At 47.5% G+C, this 22349-nt stretch overlaps 1 protein-coding gene across 1 annotated transcript; it reads right to left on the reverse strand.

Annotated features, from left to right (window-relative positions):
• Positions 1–6291: 6291 nt before the first annotated feature.
• LOC140103828 (metabotropic glutamate receptor 2-like) lies at positions 6292–21330 on the reverse strand. The gene is made up of 6 exons (XM_072127080.1): positions 21251–21330; positions 16117–16545; positions 14674–15487; positions 8188–9233; positions 7007–7161; positions 6292–6814 (listed from the first exon to the last, which is right to left on the reverse strand). The coding sequence occupies exons 2-5, from the start codon at positions 16480–16482 to the stop codon at positions 7036–7038; spliced, it is 2352 nt and encodes a 783-aa protein (XP_071983181.1). The 5' UTR covers positions 16483–16545; positions 21251–21330; the 3' UTR covers positions 6292–6814; positions 7007–7035.
• Between the last annotated feature and the right edge of the window lie 1019 nt (positions 21331–22349).

The raw sequence follows: 22349 nt of genomic DNA on the forward strand, positions 1-22349 counted from the left end.
ACGGAGGAGAGTCCTCGACCAGAACAGGTTGGAAGAGGCAGTGGTGGGGCCAGACGGAGAGGCAGGGCCAGAGCTGGTGCATCAGCGCCAAATGTGTCAACTAGTGAAGCTCCCGTGGCGAGGGCTCTTGCGGCGAGGGCTAGATTTTCAGAAGTCTGGAGGTTCTTTAAGGAAACACCGGATGACCGACGGACTGTGGTGTGCAACATTTGCCAAACCAGGCTCAGCAGGGGTTCCACCACTACTAGCTTAACTACCACCAGTATGCGCAGGCATATGAATGCTAAACACCCCACTCAGTGGCAACAAGCCCGTTCACCTCCGGCCGTGCACACCACTGCTCCTTCCCCTGTGTCAGCTGATAGTCAGCCCCCTGCCCAGGACCCTGCCACAGAAACCCCATCGTCGCCTCCACGATCCTCTACAGCATCCACCAGCATTCAGCTCTCCATACCCCAGACGCTGGAGCGGAAACGCAAATATAGTGCAACCCACCCGCACGCCCAAGCCCTTAATGTCCACATCTCCAGATTGCTTAGCCTGGAGATGCTGCCCTATAGGCTAGTAGAGACCGAGGCCTTTCGCAACCTCATGGCGGCGGCCGCCCCTCGGTATTCGGTCCCCAGCCGCCACTACTTTTCCCGATGTGCCGTCCCAGCCCTGCACCAGCACGTGTCAGACAACATCATCCGTGCCCTGACCAACGCCGTTTCTGACAAGGTCCACCTGACCACGGACACGTGGACGAGTGCTGCCGGGCAGGGCCACTATATATCGCTGACGGCACATTGGGTTAACTTGGTGGAGGCTGGGACCGAGTCTGACCCTGCGGCTGGTCATATAATGCCGACGCCGAGGATTGCGGGGCCTACCTCGGTCCAGGTGTTTCAGGCCTACTATGCCTCCTCCTCCTCCCACCCCTCCTCCACCTCCTCCTCCGAACTACCATCCGTGGGCATGGCGCCATCAGTCGGTAGCTCTAAGCACAGCAGCAGTGCCGTCGCTAAGCGACAGCAGGCGGTGCTCAAACTGCTGAGCCTAGGCGATAAAAGGCACACCGCCCAAGAGCTATTACGGGGCATCACGGCGCAGACTGATCTGTGGCTGGCACCGCTGAACCTGAAGCCAGGCATGGTTGTGTGTGACAACGGCCGTAACCTGGTGGCGGCTCTGCAACTCGGCAGACTGACACATGTGCCATGCCTTGCCCATGTGTTAAATCTGATAGTTCAGCGTTTCCTCAAGACGTACCCCAATCTGTCTGATTTGCTCACGAAGGTGCGCCGCATCTGTGCGCATTTCAGGAAGTCCAGCACAGATGCTGCCACTCTCAGGGCAGCGCAGCGCCGCCTCCAACTGCCCGCTCACCGACTGTTGTGCGACGTGCCCACGAGGTGGAATTCAACACTGACCATGTTATCCAGAGTTTACCAGCAGCGCAGAGCGATTGTAGACTGCCAGATGTCAACTTCCACCAGAACTGGTAGTCAGGTCAGTCAGCTTCCTCAAGTCTACAATGAGGAGTGGACGTGGATGTCTGATATCTGTCAGGTGCTGAGTAACTTTGAGGAGTCAACACAGATGGTCAGTGGCGATGCCGCCATCATCAGCCTCACCATCCCGCTGCTTGGCCTGTTGAAAAACTCTCTGATCAGCATGAAGTCGGAAGCTTTGCGCTCGTCACAAGAGACGGGGGAAGAAGATTCCCTTGTTGATAGCCAAAGCACCCTTAGGTCTGTTTCTAAGCGCATATCGGAGGAGGTGGAGGTGGAGGAGGATGAGGAGGAAGAGGAGGAGAATGTTGGCGAGACACAAGAGGGGACCATTGTTGAGTCCTTCACTGTTCAGCGTGTATGGGCAGAAGAAGAGAAGTTGGAGGAGTTGGAGGAGGAGGAAATGGACAGTCAGGCCAGTGAGGGGAGTGAATTCTTACGCGTTGGTACTCTGGCGCATATGGCAGATTTCATGCTAGGCTGCCTATCCCGTGACCCTCGCGTTCAAAGAATTTATTCCAGCACCGATTACTGGGTGTTCACTCTCCTGGACCCACGGTACAAGCAAAATCTTTCCACTCTCATCCCTGGAGAGGAAAGGAGTGTGAGAATGCATGAATACCAGCAGGCCCTGGTGCACAAGCTGAAACAGTATTTCCCTTCTGACAGCGCTAGCGGCAGAGTGCGTAGTTCTGCGGGACAAGTAGCGAGGGAGAGTAGGCGAGCAGGCAGCTTGTCCAGCACTGGCAAGGGTACGCTTTACAAGGCTTTTGCCAGCTTTATGTCACCCCAGCAAGACACTGTCACCTGTCCCCAGTCTCGGCAGAGTAGGGCTGATCTTTACAGAAAGATGGTGAGGGAGTACGTAGCTGACCATACCATCGTCCTAAATGATCACACAGCTCCCTACAACTACTGGGTTTCAAAGCTGGACATGTGGCACGAACTGGCGCTGTACGCCTTGGAGGTTCTTGCCTGCCCTGCCGCTAGCGTCTTGTCCGAGCGGGTTTTCAGTGCAGCTGGTGGCATCATCACCGATAAGCGTACACGCCTGTCGACTGACAGCGCTGACAGGCTGACTCTTATCAAGATGAATAAAGCCTGGATTTCTCATAATTTCCAATCTCCACCAGGTGAAGGAAGCTCAACCTGAATAATTTATCCACTCCTCCTCCTCCTCATTTTCCTCCTTCTCCTCCTCTTTGTACAGTAAAGCAGAGGAAACTGGCTATTTTTTGACAGGGCCCACTGGCTCTAGCTATAGTACTTTATGCATTTAATTTTTCTGGAGGGCCACCTACCCGGTCCTCTGTTTTAAACAATTTTTGGGAGTGCCACATACAGGCACTCAATCTATTCAATTTTTCTGGAGGGCCACCTACCTGCTCCTCTGGTTTGAAAACTTTTTTGGGCTGCCACATACAGGCACTCAATCTATTCCATTTTTCTGGAGGGCCACCTACCTGCTCCTCTGGTTTGAAAACTTTTTTGGACTGCCACATACAGGCACTCAATCTATTCCATTTTCTGGAGGGCCACCTACCTGCTCCTCTGGTTTGAAAACTTTTTTGGACTGCCACATACAGTCACTCAATCTATTCCATTTTTCTGGAGGGCCACCTACCTGCTCCTCTGGTTTGAAAACTTTTTTGGACTGCCACATACAGGCACTCAATCTATTCCATTTTCTGGAGGGCCACCTACCTGCTCCTCTGGTTTGAAAACTTTTTTGGACTGCCACATACAGGCACTCAATCTATTCCATTTTTCTGGAGGGCCACCTACCTGCTCCTCTGGTTTGAAAACTTTTTTGGACTGCCACATACAGGCACTCAATCTATTCAATTTTTCTGGAGGGCCACCTACCTGCTCCTCTGGTTTGAAAACTTTTTTGGACTGCCACATACAGGCACTCAATCTATTCCATTTTTCTGGAGGGCCACCTACCTGCTCCTCTGGTTTGAAAACTTTTTTGGACTGCCACATACAGGCACTCAATCTATTCCATTTTTCTGGAGGGCCACCTACCTGCTCCTCTGGTTTGAAAACTTTTTTGGACTGCCACATACAGGCACTCAATCTATTCAATTTTTCTGGAGGGCCACCTACCTGCTCCTCTGGTTTGAAAACTTTTTTGGACTGCCACATACAGGCACTCAATCTATTCAATTTTTCTGGAGGGCCACCTACCTGCTCCTCTGGTTTGAAAACTTTTTTGGACTGCCACATACAGGCACTCAATCTATTTCATTTTCCTGGAGGGCCACCTACCTGCTCCTCTGGTTTGAAAACTTTTTTGGACTGCCACATACAGGCACTCAATCTATTTCATTTTTCTGGAGGGCCACCTACCTGCTCCTCTGGTTTGAAAACTTTTTTGGACTGCCACATACAGGCACTATCCAAATTAAATTCTCTCCATAGCAGCCTCCACACGTTGTCTCCATTGCTACCTCCAAAAGTCGTCCATATAGCTGCCTCCATACATCGTCCCTTTATCAAACGAGGTGTGTCAGGCAGAAATTTGGGTTGTTTTCATGGCTTCCATGTTAACTTTGTCGCCACCCTGCTGTGTAATCCACAAAATATACTGGCAAACTTTTATCATGTACCGATATTATTTGAGCGCTTCTTGCTCACCTCCTTTGGTTCCTCTCTGCCACCCATTGGTTTGAAGCCTGACTCCATTTAGGGTATGTCGCCATGCCACTCTCTAGCCTGCCGCTGCTGCCGCTGCCTCTGCATGCCGTCCCCTATAGTGTCAGGGTCAATTATTGGATGTTTTAGATGCTATCTAGCTTCATTCTGTCACTCTGTCATGGCCATGCTGTTGCCCATAATTTTGGCATAATGGTGCGATTAAGCAGCCTCAGAGGCATCCATGCATGCTGCCCCTGCTTTTTCCTGTCCATTTCCGTGGTGTTTCCATCCTTTTCTGAGGTTCCCAGGTGTTTGGCCAAGCTTCCCTGTGCAGAGCCTTGGTCCCCTTGAAAAATGCTTCGGGAAAAGTTCGTCTCGAATAACGAGTACCCGAGCATTTTAGTGCTCGCTCATCTCTAATAATGATCATAATGTGGTCAACAATGCTTTCCACCTCATGCCCTCATTGAAGGGCAGAACAGTGGTCCCTGCTCTCCGCTAAGCTGACACTTCTCTGAAAAGGATTCCCTGCCCGATGTCTGCTCTGGGGAACCCTAGGAGATGCAGTGACCATATATGGACAGTTGCTGATCTGACCTGATGACGTGGTCCCTGCTCTCTCCGCTAACCCGACACTTCTCTGAAAAGGATTCCCTCCCGATGTCTGCTCTGGGGAACCCTAGGAGATGCAGTGACCATATATGGACAGATGCTGATCTGACCTAATGACGTGGTCCCTGCTCTCCGCTAACCTGACACTTCTCTGAAAAGGATTCCCTCCCGATGTCTGCTCTGGGGAACCCTAGGAGATGCAGTGACCATATATGGACAGATACTGATCTGAGCTGATGACGTGGTCCCTGCTCTTTGCTAAGCCCGACACTTCTCTGAAAAGGATTCCCTCCCGATGTCTGCTCTGGGGAACCCTAGGAGATGCAGTGACCATATATGGACAGATGCTGATCTGAAGCTGATGACGTGGTCCCTGCTCTCTCTGCTAAGCCGACACTTCTCTGAAAAGGATTCCCTGCCCGATGTCTGCTCTGGGGAACCCTAGGAGATGCACTGACCATATATGGACAGATGCTGATCTGAAGCTGATGACGTGGTCCCTGCTCTCCGCTAAGCCGACACTTCTCTGAAGAGGATTCCCTCCCGATGTCTGCTCTGGGGAAGCCTAGGAGATGCAGTGACCATATATGGACAGATGCTGATCTGAAGCTGATGACGTGGTCTCTGCTCTCTCCGCTAAGCCCGACACTTCTCTGAAAAGGATTCCCTGCCCGATGTCTGCTCTGGGGAACCCTAGGAGATGCAGTGACCATATATGGATAGAGATCTGAACCTGATGACGTGGTCCCTGCTCTCCACTAAGCCCGATACTTCTCTGAAAAAGGATTCCCTGCCCGATCTCTGTAGAAGCCATTCTTTACTATCAGTTCAGGCTTTCAAAGTATTTACTATGTGGACACAGCGCCGGAACACAGTGTGACCAGGAGGGAAAATCCATGACAATCTCATAGCTGCCCATGACGCGGGGCAGAGGTAAGAAAAACGGGACTTTCCCGGCAAAATCGGGACGGCTGGGAGCTATGCACATAGTACACCCCCTGCACATAGTACAGAGAGCTGAATCCCATTACAGTGACATCCACGATCTCCTCCTTGTGTAGCGGCGTTAGGTCAGCCTCACCTCTTGTATGTTTGATTACAATTCACCATTATCAGCGTTTTCTTATCTATTATCTTGCGCTTCTCATCGTTGTTACTACGGTGACGCAATGTGCCATAAAGTATCTTTCATTATTTCCCACCATGTGACAAGTTATTGATGTTCACTTCATGATTGTAATTAATTATTTGCATGTTTTGTTATAGTGACAAAGGCGAGAGATTGCCAAAACGTTGCACAGAAATTTTATTTTGCTGCTGAACAATAACATTTTCAGATAAATCCTTTAAAGTCCCGGGATTTCCCAATGGTCTATCAGGGGGAGGAGCCTCCCGGTGCAGCGACTTTCGGCGCTGTTACAGGTTTTCTGTTATTTTCAGGAGATTTCTTATTTTTCCATGAACAAATATTAATATTTATTGTTGAACAAACCATCATTAAAGGGGTTTTCCCATTAAAAAAGTTCTAAAATTTCAACCCCCCTAGTGATGCTCACTCAATAAAGATTTTTAACCCCTTACCTTACAATGTTATTCAGTTTTATTGTTTTTTTTAGATCCTATCACTCAGTGATGGTCGGTTTAAGATTCCAGAGTGTGAGCAGAGACTCTTGATCCCTCTGTGCTGTGAGATGCTGTATGCTGACAATGTGCTTAGATTATCAGGGTACAGGGTTATCTACACTTTTATTTAGCTTTTGAACATTCTACTAGTATCTGAAAGATAGAAAAATAGATGAGACAGATCAGAGATGATGAGATGCATATTACACACAATGACATTCTGCTAACTCAGCTATAACCAGTGAAGTGATAACATAACTTGGCCCCCGGGTTTAATCTGGGATAGACTGCTACACCAGTCTCATTACATGCAGGGATGATATTGGGGTCATGCTCATAGGATGAAGCAGGTTATAATATGGAGGATCCTTCATGCAGATGACTCGTCTCCACAATATGATTCATCTTCCTTCATTAATGAGATGGAAAAAGTTCTCCAGTCGTTCCTGAAAGACAATTACAACATTGTGATTAGCAGCCCGGTCTACGGAGGTCACAGCGTTACTAGAAACCCCCAATATATATTATATTTAGCAACATAGTCAGTCAGGCTCCAGGACAATAAGTTGATTCCCAAGTATAAGGATCAAATGAGGATCTGATGCCTTGTGTGGAAGCCCCATCCATAGGACACTCACCATGTGACGTCTCTGTAGGATGGTTAAACCTACTGACGACTCTTTACATTCTTCTCCGGGTGACAGAAGATGATGTAAAGTTTGGGCACAAAAACACCTCCAAGTATAACAAGAGCACAGAGACTGATGGAGGCGCAGAGAGCGGTGACCTGAACCTGCCGGAAATACAAGAGACACAATGTCATCATAGAGGGTCTACACTACAGCCCCCTACAGTATGGAGACCACAGAGTATGACGAGAGCGCAGAGACTGATGGAGGCGCAGAGAGCGGTGACCTGAACCTGCAGGAGATACAAGTGACTCAATGTCATCATAGAGGGTCTACACTACAGCCACCTACAGTATGGAGACCACAGAGTATAACAAGACCGCAGAGACTGATGGAGGCGCAGAGAGCGGTGACCTGAACCTGCAGGAGATACAAGTGACACAATGTCATCATAGAGGGTCTGCACTACAACCCCCTACAGTATGGAGACCACAGAGTATGACGAGAGCGCAGAGACTGATGGAGGCGCAGAGAGCGGTGACCTGAACCTCCAGGAGACACAAGTGACACAATGTCATCATAGAGGGTCTACACTACAGCCACCTACAGTGTGGAGACCACAGAGGATGACGAGACCGCAGAGACTGATGGAGGCGCAGAGAGCGCTGACCTGAACCTGACGGAAATACAAGACACACAATGTCATCATAGAGGGTCTTCACTACAGCCCCCTACAGTATGGAGACCACAGAGGATGACAAGACCGCAGAGACTGATGGAGGCGCAGAAAGTGGTGACCTGAACCTGCAGGAGATACAAGAGATACAATGTCATCATAGAGGGTCTACACTACAGCCCCCTACAGTGTGGAGACCTCCAAGTATGACGAGACCGCAGAGACTGATGGAGGCGCAGAGAGCGGTGACCTGAACCTGACGGAGATACAATAGGGCTCATTTACTAAGGGGCCGAATCACCGGGTTTCCCGAATATTACCATTTTGCGCCATTTGTCCCTGAATTGCCCCGGGTTTTTGGCGCACGTGATCGGATTGTGGTGCATCGGCGCCGTATTGCAATTTTTTTTTAAAATTAGCCAAAATTATTGATGATCCTAGTGGTACATCTTAGTATGATATAGAGTGGTTACATGTTCTAGGACTGGTATAGTGGCCGGTTGGATCGCCTTACCTTGGGATGATCAGAGGTGACATAGTAGACGGGCAGGGAGGACAACCAGATGATGCAGGTGGTGTACATGGTGAATCCAATGCATTTGGCTTCATTGAAGTTTTCCGGATACTTTCGGGTCTTGAAGGCGTAGACTGTGCAGAGGAGAATGAGGAGGACATTGTACACCAGGGAGAGCAGTATCCTCATGTCTCCTGAATTACATTGCAGTGTTATATGTTTATCTGGAGATACAGACTCAATGACCTCAGCCGGGTCTACAATCAGCCATATCACCAGCCCCAGGATCTGGCAGGTGATGAGGGCCAGGCAGATAGACAGCTGGGACGCCAGGCTGATGTAACGCGGCGGTGCAATCCCCTTCTGGGCGCTGTTGAAGATGCGGGTGATACGATTGGTCTTGGTCAATAAGGCAGAGTAACAAATAGCGAATGATGTGGCAAGTCCCAGGCGTCGGAGACCACAGATGACAACAGAAGGACGAGCAATGAAGGTAAAAGTCATGATATAGAGGAGCAGGACTCCACTCAGCAGGATGTAACAGAACTCTCGCCCCGAGGCCTTCACTATTGGGGTGTTGTTATTCCATAACAGGACTCCGCCCACAAAGATGGTGGAAAGTATTCCCAGGCTGGAGAAGCAGAGCGATCCGATAGCCAGTCCATCCCCCCACTGGATGTAAGATATGCAGCCGCTATGGTCTGTGTTGGGCTGGTATCCGGGGTCACACTCTTTGCATGTGGTCTCATTTAATAAAACCTCATTTGGTTGACACTTGACGCAAACCCAACAGCAAGGATACCCGGGCACAGTCATCTTGACTTCATGTTTGCCACAAGGTTTACTACAGCTGGATTCAGGCACCGTGTTACTTTCCCACATGCTGTGACTGGGGTTGGGTTTCAGCTCCTCTGCCCAGGATCCAATCTGCTGGTACTGGTAACGTCCCATGATCTCCTGGATGGTGAAGATTCTGTATCGGGCAGGTCCATAACCTTCTTCATCAAAATTCACTGTGTACTGAACATCTGGAGGAGTGAATGGAGCTGAGGAGGAAACACAATATTTCAATTGAAAGAACATATCAGAATCTTTTACATCCCCTCACGTGTCCTCTGTCTCATCTGTGTCCTCTGGACAACATTCCCTTGTCTCTGTTGGGACCTTCTTTGTCATAGAGACAGTGTATGGGCTGAAGCTGGTAGAGGACAGAGCTATGGACATGAAGGAGGAATTCAATCCTTATTTGTAGATATAAAACACCCCATGAGCTTCTGACCAACGCGTTTCGACTTGTAGATTTTTGTAAAGGCCTAACTTATTATTTGTTACCCCTCTACTACTGGCAGTGTCGGACAGGCCCATCATAGTACCAGAGGATCCTCCATTGGGCCCTGGGTCAACCCAATACTGAACCCCAGAGGTCCATCAGAAAACATCACATTTTGGAGGCTGGGGGATAATGAGGAATGGGCCCCCCAAATTGATTTTCTCTGGTGGGCCTAAGGAAACCCAGTCCGACACTGACTACTGGTGTCAAGGAAGGACTAAGTCACACGACCACTGTGTTACTATAGTAATGAATAAAACAATTGAAAAGAATAGAAAAGAAAAAAAACAGAAAAGAATAGACGTAATTAGTATGAATACTGCCCTACACATGATGACATTATAGACTGAAATGTACAAAATATCCATTTATCGGAATTGACCAACACATGTCTACAAACAGCTAAACCAGAGGTTTCCATCCACTATATAGAAAGCAGGAGGAGGTCATTCCCGATTGTAAGGAAAGTGCCGGTAATGCTTTATTAATGGCTACATCCTCCCATCCCTATTAACAACATTCCGCGCACTCGGTAATTGTAGAGTAGATGAGGGTTTTGGCCATTTGGAGGATATATACGGTGATAAAGAGATTATCCCCCCGGCATTTTACACAACGTCAAACAATTTGATCATTTCATGCGCTAAGAGATAAAAACAAGCGTTCATCAAAGACCACCCTGCAGCAATGGTGTAGGGGGGTATTTATCAGGGCTTCTGCACCCCACCAGTGGTGTAGGTAGGGCCTGGCGTGGAAATAATAGCTGCACAAGCCCCTAATGGATACATTAAGAGGCCAGAGCATGAGTAATCATATGCCATATTGTGAATATCCCCCTATGTGTGTATATAATGGGGGTAATTTACTAAGGGCCCGATTCGCGTTTTCCCGACGTGTTACCTGAATATTTCCGATTTGCGCCGATTTTCCCTGTATTGGCCTGGGATCTTAGTGCACACGATCGGATTTTGGCGCATCGGCGCTGGCATGCATGCGACGGAAATCGTGGGGCGTGGCCGAACGAAAACCCGACGGATTCGGAAAAACCGCCGCATTTAAAAAAAAAAATGTGTCGCAAAAATTGCACTTACCTTCACCAGGAATAGGCTGGTGAATTACAGGGCATTCCAGCGGGCCTCGGGGAAATTCAGCGCAGCAGCGACATCTGGTGGACGTCGGAGGAACTGCCTTAGTGAATCCCGGCCGGACCCGTATCCACCGCAGAGAACGCGCCGCTGGATCGCGAATGGGCCGGGTAAGTAAATCTGCCCCAATGTGTATACACCACACACTATGGGGCATATTTATCAGGACCTCTGCGCACCGCCACTGGCGCAGAGGCCCTGAAATAATCGCAAATGCTAGCTTATTGCTAGCTTTTGCGATTATTTTCCCCAATCCGTCACCTTCACGCCAGTGGGGCGTGAAGGGGCGTGAAGGGGGGGCGCGGCCGGCCGAGCGGGGGGCGCGGCCAGACGGGAGTGGGCCGGCGCGGGGCGTTACTGTCCCCGCGCCTGCGCACTCGCTGCTGCCGGCGACTTTTCATACGTGAAAAGTCGCCGGTTGCGTTTTTTTCTACGCCAGGCAGGGCCTGGCGTAGGATATACGCTGCGCAACTGGCAGCCCGATACATGAAGAGGCAGAAGCCTCTTCATGTATCAGGCTGCGAATTTGCAGCGGCGGGGCTATCATACGCTGGCGCACGAGCGCCAGCGTATGATAAATATCCCCCTATGTGTGTACCGTATAAGTCGAAAATTCCCCACTCGGCTTATACTCGGGTATATCAAAAATCAACAACTGAGTACTCACTATTCTGAAGCCCCGGCAGCTCCTCTTCTTACTTCATGTTCCCCGGTACCAGGTCATCGACGGGTCCTGTGCTGGCCATACTGGGGACTGACAAGTTATATACTCCAGGGGGACAGGCTGGCTATATACTACAGGGGGGGCTGGCTGGCTATATACTACAGGGGACTAGCTGGCTATATACTACAGGGGGGCAGGCTGGCTATATAGTACAGGGGGCTGGCAGGCTTTAAACTACAGGGGGGCAGGCTGGCTATATACTACAGGGGGCAGGCTGGCTGTATACTACAGGGGGACAGACTGGCTATATACTACAGGGGACTAGCTGGCTATATACTACAGGGGGGCAGGCTGGCTATATACTACAGGGGGCAGGCTGGCTGTATACTACAGGGGGACAGACTGGCTATATACTACAGAGGACTAGCTGGCTATATACTACAGGGGGGCAGGCTGGCTATATAGTACAGGGGGCTGGCAGGCTTTAAACTACAGGGGGGGGGCAGGCTGGCTACATACTAATTTAGTGCCTCAAATTATACTTGGGATGGCTTATACTCGAGTATATACGGTATATAATTTATATATTTATTGTATGTTTGTATAAATCTATGGATGTGTACATGCTGTGTGTATATACTGTATGAGTTTGCATATTCTGTATGTATGAGTGTATGAATGTATATATAGATACATAAATGTGTGCGTATGAGTGTAGAACTTTATGTGTGTGTATGAGTATATAAATGTGTGTGTCCAAATATGTATACATTGTTTTAAGGAGAAGGGGAGCCCCATGCAGAAATCTGCTATGGGCCCCAGCCCCTCCTACCCTGTTTCCCCTAAAATAGGACATCCCCTGAAAATAAGACCTAGTGGCAGTCATTGCAGCAGTCCCCCCCATACCATACATTAGTATTAGTAGATTTTTTGTAGATGCTGCAATAGGTTGTGACATGGGTGAGGAGTTGCAGAATAAAATCAGTGCCTGTTGCAGGACAAATAAGCTAAAAGCAACTACTGGACATGAAGTGGTCATTTAAGGAAAGCGCTATTGCTAAATATGAGAGATTAGGGCCAAATATTCCAATAATTCAGAGTTTGGAGAGATATAAGGATGTTTTAGAAGATGATTTTTTTGTTCACCAATAAATGTAAATTCTTCTTCATGGACAAATAAGACGTCCCCTGAAAATAAGACCTAGTGCCTCTCCAGTGCCTGGAGCAAAAATTAATATTAGACAATGGGTCTCATTTACTCATTTACCCGGTCCTGCCGGGATCCAGCGGCGCGTTCTCTGATGAGGATTTGGGTCCACTGGATTCACTAAGGTAGTGCGCCCGATGTCCACCCGGTGTCGCTGCTGCGCCGAGGTCCGCCGGAGTTCACCATCCTATTCCTGGTGCATGTAAGTCTGTGTCAAGCGACACTTTTTTCTTTTTTTTTTTTCCGAATCCGTCGGGTTTTCCGATGGCCACGCCCCCCATTTTTCGTCACTTGCAAGCCAGCGCCGATGCGATACAATCCGATCGCGTGCGCCAAAAACCTGGGGCAATATGGTGCAAAACTGTAAAATTCGGAAAACCTGGCGGAAAAACGCGATTTGGACCCTTAGTAAATGTGCCCCAGTGTCTTATTTTCGAGGGAAACAGGGTAGTTATGCCCTTGTCTGTATATAGTTGTTTTCTAGTCAGTCAATGTATAGGGTAACATTTCTACATATTGGGGCAAATTTACTTACCTGGTCCTGTCGCGATCCCCGATTCGGACGGTCCGACGAAGATGAAGTCCGATGTGATTCACAAAGCTCACGATCGCGTGCGCCAAAATCCCCTGTTAAATGCGGTGCAAAACAGAAATCGCCAAGGAAACCCAACGAAAATGCGCTCTGCCGACCCTTAGTAAGTGAGCCCCAATGCGTCTATTCTTTTCTATTTGATGATTTGTGATGAAGTACAGATGGGACTTAGTCCTTCCCCCTGACTTCCTTCACACCTTTTATAAATGTTAAAAAAATGTAAGTTAGACCTTGACAAAGACTTACAAGTTGAAACCCATTGATGCATCTACAATGAAGGATTGGATTTTACTCAAAGACTTCAGAGTGCTGGATATCCCTGCATCCTCCTGCTGTCCTGGACTCTGGACACATTTCTGTGCCCCATTTTGTGGTGTTTGGTGAGCTGACATTGCTCTAACCACCAATCAGATTGTCATTGTGATTCACCTTTTCAAAACATACAGATCAATGTCCATATTGTTCTGCTCACCCTTCTAACATTTTTCTGTCCTATGCTACTTGTCAGAAATCTTCCTCAGAACCAATGAAATGGGCGGAGTCTACCCTCTTCCTGTCTTTGCCCTGAAGCAGAGTTAGTTATAAGCTGCTTCAGCAGCATCCAATGATGCTTTATATTCTCTTTAATAAAGAAATGTAGCAGCAAATACAGTAAAATTCCTACAAGTAAATATTGAGCTCTGTTAAGTGTATAAATACATGATCTATACAGTGCCCTAGCCTGGCATCTTTCATCACATGGAGGAGAATGGAACATAGAATAAGCTGCAGAAACCAGCAGTGAAACAATGTAGTGTGTATAGTCTGTGTTGTGATAGCACTAACGGTTTACAGCTTCCCTGCTGTGTAGATTTTGTCTAGAGAGCAGAAGGTCTGGAGAGGAGGCTGCAGAGGAGTCTATGACACAGCTTGAGATGAAGAGAGAGACAGTTCTGCAAAATGACTTTCTGGGATTGAGGGGCACATAGATAACAGGGAGCTATTCTACTTCAATATTCTTCGCAGGAGACTTTTACACCCACACACCTGCATCGATACAAGGCTTCCCTGCTAGCTACACAGAGCAGCATCACATGACCTCCCCCTCTCTCTAGAATGAGTAGGGATCAGCAGCCGCTCCCCTCCAGCACTTAGAATCCATTAAGTTTTTGTGTAAACGATCTATGGTCTCAAAGACATAAGCAGCACAACCAGGAGAGACAGATACTGCAGGGAAAAGCTAAACTGAGGAGGATAGCAAAGAGGAGGCTGGACATGAGATAATGAAAGTGATAAGCAAAGTTGCTCTACATCACAAGAGCTATTTGTATTCTTTTAAAAAACAATATTGAGGTTGTGCCTTTATATTTTGCAACTTTCCCCTATACCAGACAAGACATAGCTGATGATTTGCTTCAATATAAAGATGTAGGAAATCCTCTCCTGTCCAGACACAGCACCAGTACTGACTCCTGTTCTGGACTCCAGACTGATATCTGGTCCCTACACTGATACATCCCAGACCCGACACCCCCCCAGTGTAATAACCTCTGGACGTCCCATTCTCACCGGTAAATCTCGTCTTTCTTAGAAACGTCATGAAGGTGTCATTGTGCTCCCTCACACAGTCCGCGCTCATATTGGGGCAGGTGGAGGAGGACATGTTCTGCAGGGCGTGAGCGATGGCGTACACTGCGTTCACTACAGACTGGATCTGATATGAAGATTGAAATTGTTCTTTGGACTCCGGTTTTACAATTCTGTCTTCATCAGGAAGTGAACGGAATGAATATCTCGAAAAGAAGGCTCTGAACTGTGGATCTCTGTACTTGTGGACTTTTGCTTGTATCCGTGCCTGAAAATACTCATTAAACCTCGGAAGTGGATGGGACTGGATTTCCAGAGTGATGACATGTCGTGAAGCCCTCTTATACTTCTCCACTATCTTTTCTGTGAATCTCAATGGAGCGCCCACCACCCACGTGAAGAATGTTCGGTGCAGATCTGCGGCACTCAGGAGATTTCTCAGATTACTCAGATCAGCAAACAGAACCACCACCCGAGCCTTGGGGTGGCTGCTCAGGCTCCCGATGACATGGTCATAGTCATTGTTATAACACATGATCACAGTGGTAGCGAAACAGATCCCATGACGTTCAGCTTCTTTCTTGAACTCCTCCAAACCTGAAGTAAATGTCTCATCAGACGTTGTCACCAGGGAGACATAGGTCCAGTTATAATAGACAAGAAGATCTACAACCGCTTTAAACTGACTTTGGACTGGGGGCGCCATGCTAAGGAGGTAAGGACGCTTCCGTGATTCCAGAGCTCTGGTGGCGTAAGTGATCACTGGAACTTTAGATCTTTCAACATGAGCAACAATCTAAAAAGAAACGATACAAATCAATGTCATGACTAGAAGAGCAGAAATTCTAGTAACCCACAAAACCCCAGGATCTGTGTGAGCCATGAGCCAAATCAGAGTCCTCAACCATGAGATGGGGTACAGATTATGGGGCTCATTTACTAAGGGTCTGCACGGCGCATTTTCATGGGGTTTCCCGACTATTTCCAATTTGCGCCGCATTTAAGTGGGGTTTTTGGTGCAAACACCCCAACTTGCATCCGACAGAAATCAGGGGGCGTGGCCAACGGACAACCCAACTGATTCGGACTAAGCGCGGGATTTACAATTCAAATTGTGTCGCAAGACAATGCACTCACATACACTGGGGAAAAGAAGGTGAACTCCTGGGGACCTGAGCGGGGAAGCGACAGATGCAGGAAAATGGACGCACGATCTTGAAGAATCGTGCTGGACTTCATCCTCGTCCGAGAACGCACCACGGGGATCGCGACAGGACCGGGTAAGTAAATCTGGCACCTCTATACTCTATCAAACGGTGTGTAATGTTGCATTTAACCTGAAGAGATTGTCTAAAGTGAAGCCTCAATGTGAGGAACAGATCATTTGATTAGAAGAACATCACCTTGTTTTATCAGACAACTTACCTGATCAGGTATAACCTCTCCTACGGTCCCGACCACGGCCGCCACAGGATGTGACTTCATCAGATCTTCCAATTGTGTTTGCATTGTATCATGAATGCAGAAGAACGCGATGGATGGGATCAGTTTTATCCCTGGAAGAATAGTGGAGTTTCGATTAATTTCTTCAATAGCGAAATTCATGGCCTCCATCAGCTGCAATTGTTTATAAAAGTAAGATCTGTAAGAATCCCATTCATAGTCATAATCACAACTATAAACTGGGAAAACCCCAAGAATCTCAAGTTCCGCTTCTGTAGACTGATCCCCAGACTGTCCATTACTGCACAGAACAGCCAGGGACAGCAGAGTCCAAGACAAGGCGGCCATCAGATGGAAAGATCCGGACCTCGGAGGAGATGAGGAGAGAACTTCTTGTGCTGAGTCTGGGGGCTAAACACAGAAGATAAATGATGAGTGAGTGTAATACTGTGCACATTCTCTCTGATGGATACACAAGCTCCTCTGCTATCGCCATCATACAATGGGCCTCGTTTACTAAGGGTCGGACTGTTTACCTTTTTCAGGGATTGCACAGCTTGCACAGGTATTTTTCAAATGTCTGCGCTGGGATTTAAGCGCATGCAATCGTTTTATGGCAGGGCGGCGTTGCTTTCATGTTACACAAATTGGGGGCCGTGCCGGGGGAGATCCGACTGATTTGGACTGAGCGCGGGATTTAACTTTCAAAGTGCGTCGCATCCAATGCACTTACATGCACCAGGAAGAAGGTGAACTCCGGGGACCTGAGCGGGGAAGTGACACATGCAGGATATCGGGTGCAGGATCTTAGTGACTCCCCGCACAGCGCATTATACACGGACAATGCACTTACATGCACCAGGAAGAAGAAGGTGAACTCCTGGGACCTGAGCGGGGAAGCGACACATGCAGGATATCGGGCGCAGGATCTTAGTGACTCCCCGCACAGCGCATTATACACGGACAATGCACTTACATGCACCAGGAAGAAGAAGGTGAACTCCGGGGACCTGAGCGGGGAAGCGACACATGCAGGATATCGGACGCAGGATCTTAGTGACTCTCCGCACAGCGCATTATACACGGACAATGCACTTACATGCACCAGGAAGAAGGTGAACTCCTGGGACCTGAGCGGGGAAGCGACACATGCAGGATATTCGGCGCAGGATCTTAGTGACTCCCCGCACAGCGCACTATACACGGACAATGCACTTACATGCACCAGGAGGAAGAAGGTGAACTCCGGGGACCTGAGCAGGGAAGCGACACATGCAGGATATCGGGGGCAGGATCTTAGTGACTCCCCGCACAGCACATTATACACGGACAATGCACTTACATGCATCAGGAAGAAGGTGAACTCCGGGGACCTGAGCGGGGAGCGACACATGCAGGATATCGGGGGCAGGATCTTAGTGACTCCCTGCACAGCACATTATACACGGACAATGCACTTACATGCACCAGGAAGAAGAAGGTGAACTCCAGGGACCTGAGCAGGGAAGTGACACATGCAGGATATCGGGCGCACAATCGTCAGACAATGCACTACCGGTGAACTCCAGCGCCTGGGTAAGTAAATGAGCCCCAATATGTCTGCTCTCTGTTTTTTTAATCACCTCAAATTTCCAATTCTCAGATTATTAATGGCCTTGAATGTGCATAGTTTATTTTATTCTGACTTTTTGTATATTTTTATGTACAATTGTTATTATGTTTTATCTTTCATAAAACTGCTGATGGACCTTTTACCTATCAGTCGATATTTAACACAGCATCTTAGGGGTCCCCACATACAAAGTCTCCTGCACTGCATCCTCTATAATTCAATCAGGGTAGCTGAAGCAATTTCACCAGCGCCACCTTCAGGGGGAATACTGTGACACACTGGGGGTCATTTACTAAGGGCCCGATTCGCGTTTTCCCGACATGTTACCCGGATATTTCCTATTTGCGCCGATTTTATGTGGGGGCACTATTACTTTATTGGCTACTGTGGGGGCACCATTACTTTATTGGCTACTGTGGGGGCACCATTACTTTATTTGCTACTGTGGGGGCACCATTACTTTATTGGCTACTGTGGGGGCACCATTACTTTATTGGCTACCGTGGGGGCACCATTACTTTATTGGCTACTGTGGGGACACCATTACTTTATTGGCTACTGTGGGGGCACCATTACTTTATTTGCTACTGTGGGGGCACCATTACTTTATTGGCTACTGTGGGGGCACCATTACTTTATTGGCTACTGTGGGGGCACCATTACTTTATTGGCTACTGTGGGGGCACCATTACTTTATTTGCTACTGTGGGGGCACCATTACTTTATTGGCTACTGTGGGGGCACCATTACTTTATTGGCTACTGTGGGGACACCATTACTTTATTGGCTACTGTGGGGGCACCATTACTTTATTGGCTACTGTGGGGGCACCATTACTTTATTGGCTACTGTGGGGGCACCATTACTTTATTGGCTACTGTGGGGACACCATTACTTTATTGGCTACTGTGGGGACACCATTACTTTATTGGCTACTGTGGGGGCACCATTACTTTATTGGCTACTGTGGGGGCACCATTACTTTATTGGCTACTGTGGGGACACCATTACTTTATTGGCTACTGTGGGGGCACCATTACTTTATTTGCTACTGTGGGGGCACCATTACTTTATTGGCTACTGTGGGGGCACCATTACTTTATTGGCTACTGTGGGGGCACCATTACTTTATTGGCTACTGTGGGGGCACCATTACTTTATTGGCTACTGTGGGGGCACCATTACTTTATTTGCTACTGTGGGGGCACCATTACTTTATTGGCTACTGTGGGGGCACCATTACTTTATTGGCTACTGTGGGGGCACCATTACTTTATTGGCTACTGTGGGGGCACCATTACTTTATTGGCTACTGTGGGGGCACCATTACTTTATTGGCTACTGTGGGGGCACCATTACTTTATTGGCTACTGTGGGGACACCATTACTTTATTGGCTACTGTGGGGACACCATTACTTTATTGGCTACTGTGGGGGCACCATTACTTTATTGGCTACTGTGGGGACACCATTACTTTATTGGCTACTGTGGGGACACCATTACTTTATTGGCTACTGTGGGGGCACCATTACTTTATTGGCTACTGTGGGGGCACCATTACTTTATTGGCTACTGTGGGGGCACCATTACTTTATTGGCTACTGTGGGGGCACCATTACTTTATTGGCTACTGTGGGGGCACCATTACTTTATTTGCTACTGTGGGGGCACCATTACTTTATTGGCTACTGTGGGGGCACCATTACTTTATTGGCTACTGTGGGGGCACCATTACTTTATTGGCTACTGTGGGGGCACCATTACTTTATTGGCTACTGTGGGGGCACCATTACTTTATTGGCTACTGTGGGGGCACCATTACTTTAATGGCTACTTTGGGGGCACCATTACTTTATTGGCTACTGTGGGGACACCATTACTTTATTGGCTACTGTGGGGGCACTATTACTTTATTGGCTACTGTGGGGGCACCATTACTTTATTGGCTACTGTGGGGGCACCATTACTTTATTGGCTACTGTGGCGGCACCATTACTTTATTGGCTACTGTGGGGGCTGTGTGACTACTGCAACTCTACAGCACATTATTATCTTTGTGTTTTGATGTTGCTAAATTTATCTTTGCAGCGATGAGTTATGCCTGGAAGAAGCTGACATGGAGGCCAGGTTGAAGAAGAAATTGAATGAGAAATCTTCCAACAAAAGACATTAGCTCACAATTCTGCAGCATCTCCTCTGAGCCGTTACTCTCTGTTATCTTCTCTTATGAGCAGGAGCTACATGCATCAGATAGTGATATATCAGTTTCAGTATCAGACTGTCAGTCTCTATGCTTGGTTCTGGTACCACATCTATGTATTTATCTCAGTTCTAGTGATGCATGTAGTAAGATTGGTTTTGCTACTGTTTCTATTCACGTGTGATAGTCTTCGAGTTATGCTTCTAACACAATATCATATTGCAAAACTAAGATGAGAAACTAATGTGCTCCGGAAGGCGGGAATTGGGACACGAAATTCTTAGTAACGTCCCTGGTTGTCACCCGCTGTGATTACAGGAATACAGAAGTAGTTGGATTGGGAAAGTGAATGGAGGCATCGGCTGCAATTACGGCTTCTCGTTGACTCGTGTGACGGGGAGACATCGGTCCTTGTGGTTACAGGGCTCTGAAGAGTCAAGGATAAGACATGGATACTACGTCTTGGAGAACCGGCACAGACCATACAGAGAACCAGGGGTCATACATTATACATTATGTATAGACATATATACATTATATATATATATATATATATATATATATATATATATATATATATATATATATACACACATTAGGGCGGCACGGTGGCTGAGCCTTGCAGCACTGGAGTCCTGGGTTCGAATCCCACCCAGGTCAACATCTGCAAAGAGTTTGTATGTTCTCTCCGTGTTTGCGTGGGTTTCCTCCGGGTACTCCGGTTTCCTCCCACACTCCAAAACATACTGGTAGGTTGTTTAGATTGTGAGCCCCATGGGGACAGGGACCAGTTTGACATGCCTGTGCAGCGCTGCGTAATCTGTGTGCGCTATATAAATAAAGAATTATTATTATTATTATTATTATTATATTACATTATACGGAGAGGGAAGAGGATCCCTGACATCTATAGACAGGACAGGCAGCCACAACATGTGATAATGGCAGACACTATGGAAGGACTTAGAAAAAGAGCAGACACATTGGGACTCATTTACAAAGGGTCCGAATCGCACACTTTCGTCTGGTTTCCCCAAAGTAAATGTGCCACAAAGTATCTAATTACAAGTGACAATAATATTACAATGAATGGTTTATAATTAATCAAGAAACAATAAACCCTTTAGACTTTAGTCCAATGTACAGTATAAGACTATATCACTATACATCTTCCTCTATCCCCAGCATTGTATCCATAATCTATAAATTTCTGTTTGAACGATAAAACCTACACAGCAACTACTATAAGACAATCATTGTGTAGGGATGGATCATATATAACACACAGCACATACATCCGCACCTTTCAGATGAGGCTCCGGGGCTGAAGTCTGGAGGTGAATTTTCCTTCCTCTTCCTCCTCCAGAGTCTCCGGGAATCAGAGAGAATTCAGCGTCTTGTATATTCTCCTTATACAGAGGGAGGTGTATACAGGCAACTACTGCCCCCCCTCATTACTAATACATTATATCCATCTCTGATACATTATATCCATCACTGATACTTTATATCCATCTCTGATTGGACGCTTCCCGCTCAGGATGTGGACACAGATTTACTGAGAAACACTAAAAGTCCTAATTTTCCCTCAGATTAATAATGTATATAACAGCAAGAAATCCCTGGAAAGCGTAAAATATAAGGCAAGATGAAGGAATAAGAGCTACAAGAGCTACACTGTCCAGCTTTGGGGTATAATACAGGATGTAACTCAGGATCAGTACAGGATAAGTAATGTCATGTATGTACACAGTGACTGCACCAGCAGCAGAATAGTGAGTGCAGCTTTGGGGTATAATACAGGATGTAACTCAGGATCAGTACAGGATAAGTAATGTCATGTATGTACACAGTGACTGCACCAGCAGCAGAGTAGTGAGTGCAGCTCTGGGGTATAATACAGGATGTAACTCAGGCTCAGTACAGGGTAAGTAATGTCATGTATGTACACAGTGACTGCACCAGCAGCAGAATAGTGAGTGCAGCTCTGGAGTAAAATACAGGATGTAACTCAGGATCAGTACAGGATAAGTAATGTCATGTATGTACACAGTGACTGCACCAGCAGCAGAATAGTGAGTGCAGCTCTGGAGTATAATACAGGATGTAACTCAGGATCAGTACAGGATAAGTAATATCATGTATGTACACAGTGACTGCACCAGCAGCAGAATAGTGAGTGCAGCTCTGGGGTGTAATACAGGATGTAACTCAGGATCAGTACAGGATAAGTAATGTCATGTACACAGTGACTGCACCAGCAGCAGAATAGTGAGTGCAGCTCTGGAGTATAATACAGGATGTAACTCAGGATCAGTACAGGATAAGTAATGTCATGTATGTACACAGTGAGTGCACCAGCAGCAGAATAGTGAGTGCAGCTCTGGGGTATAATACAGGAT

Source organism: Engystomops pustulosus, chromosome 10, assembly GCF_040894005.1.
Source record: "Engystomops pustulosus chromosome 10, aEngPut4.maternal, whole genome shotgun sequence".
Lineage (NCBI taxonomy): Eukaryota > Metazoa > Chordata > Amphibia > Anura > Leptodactylidae > Engystomops > Engystomops pustulosus.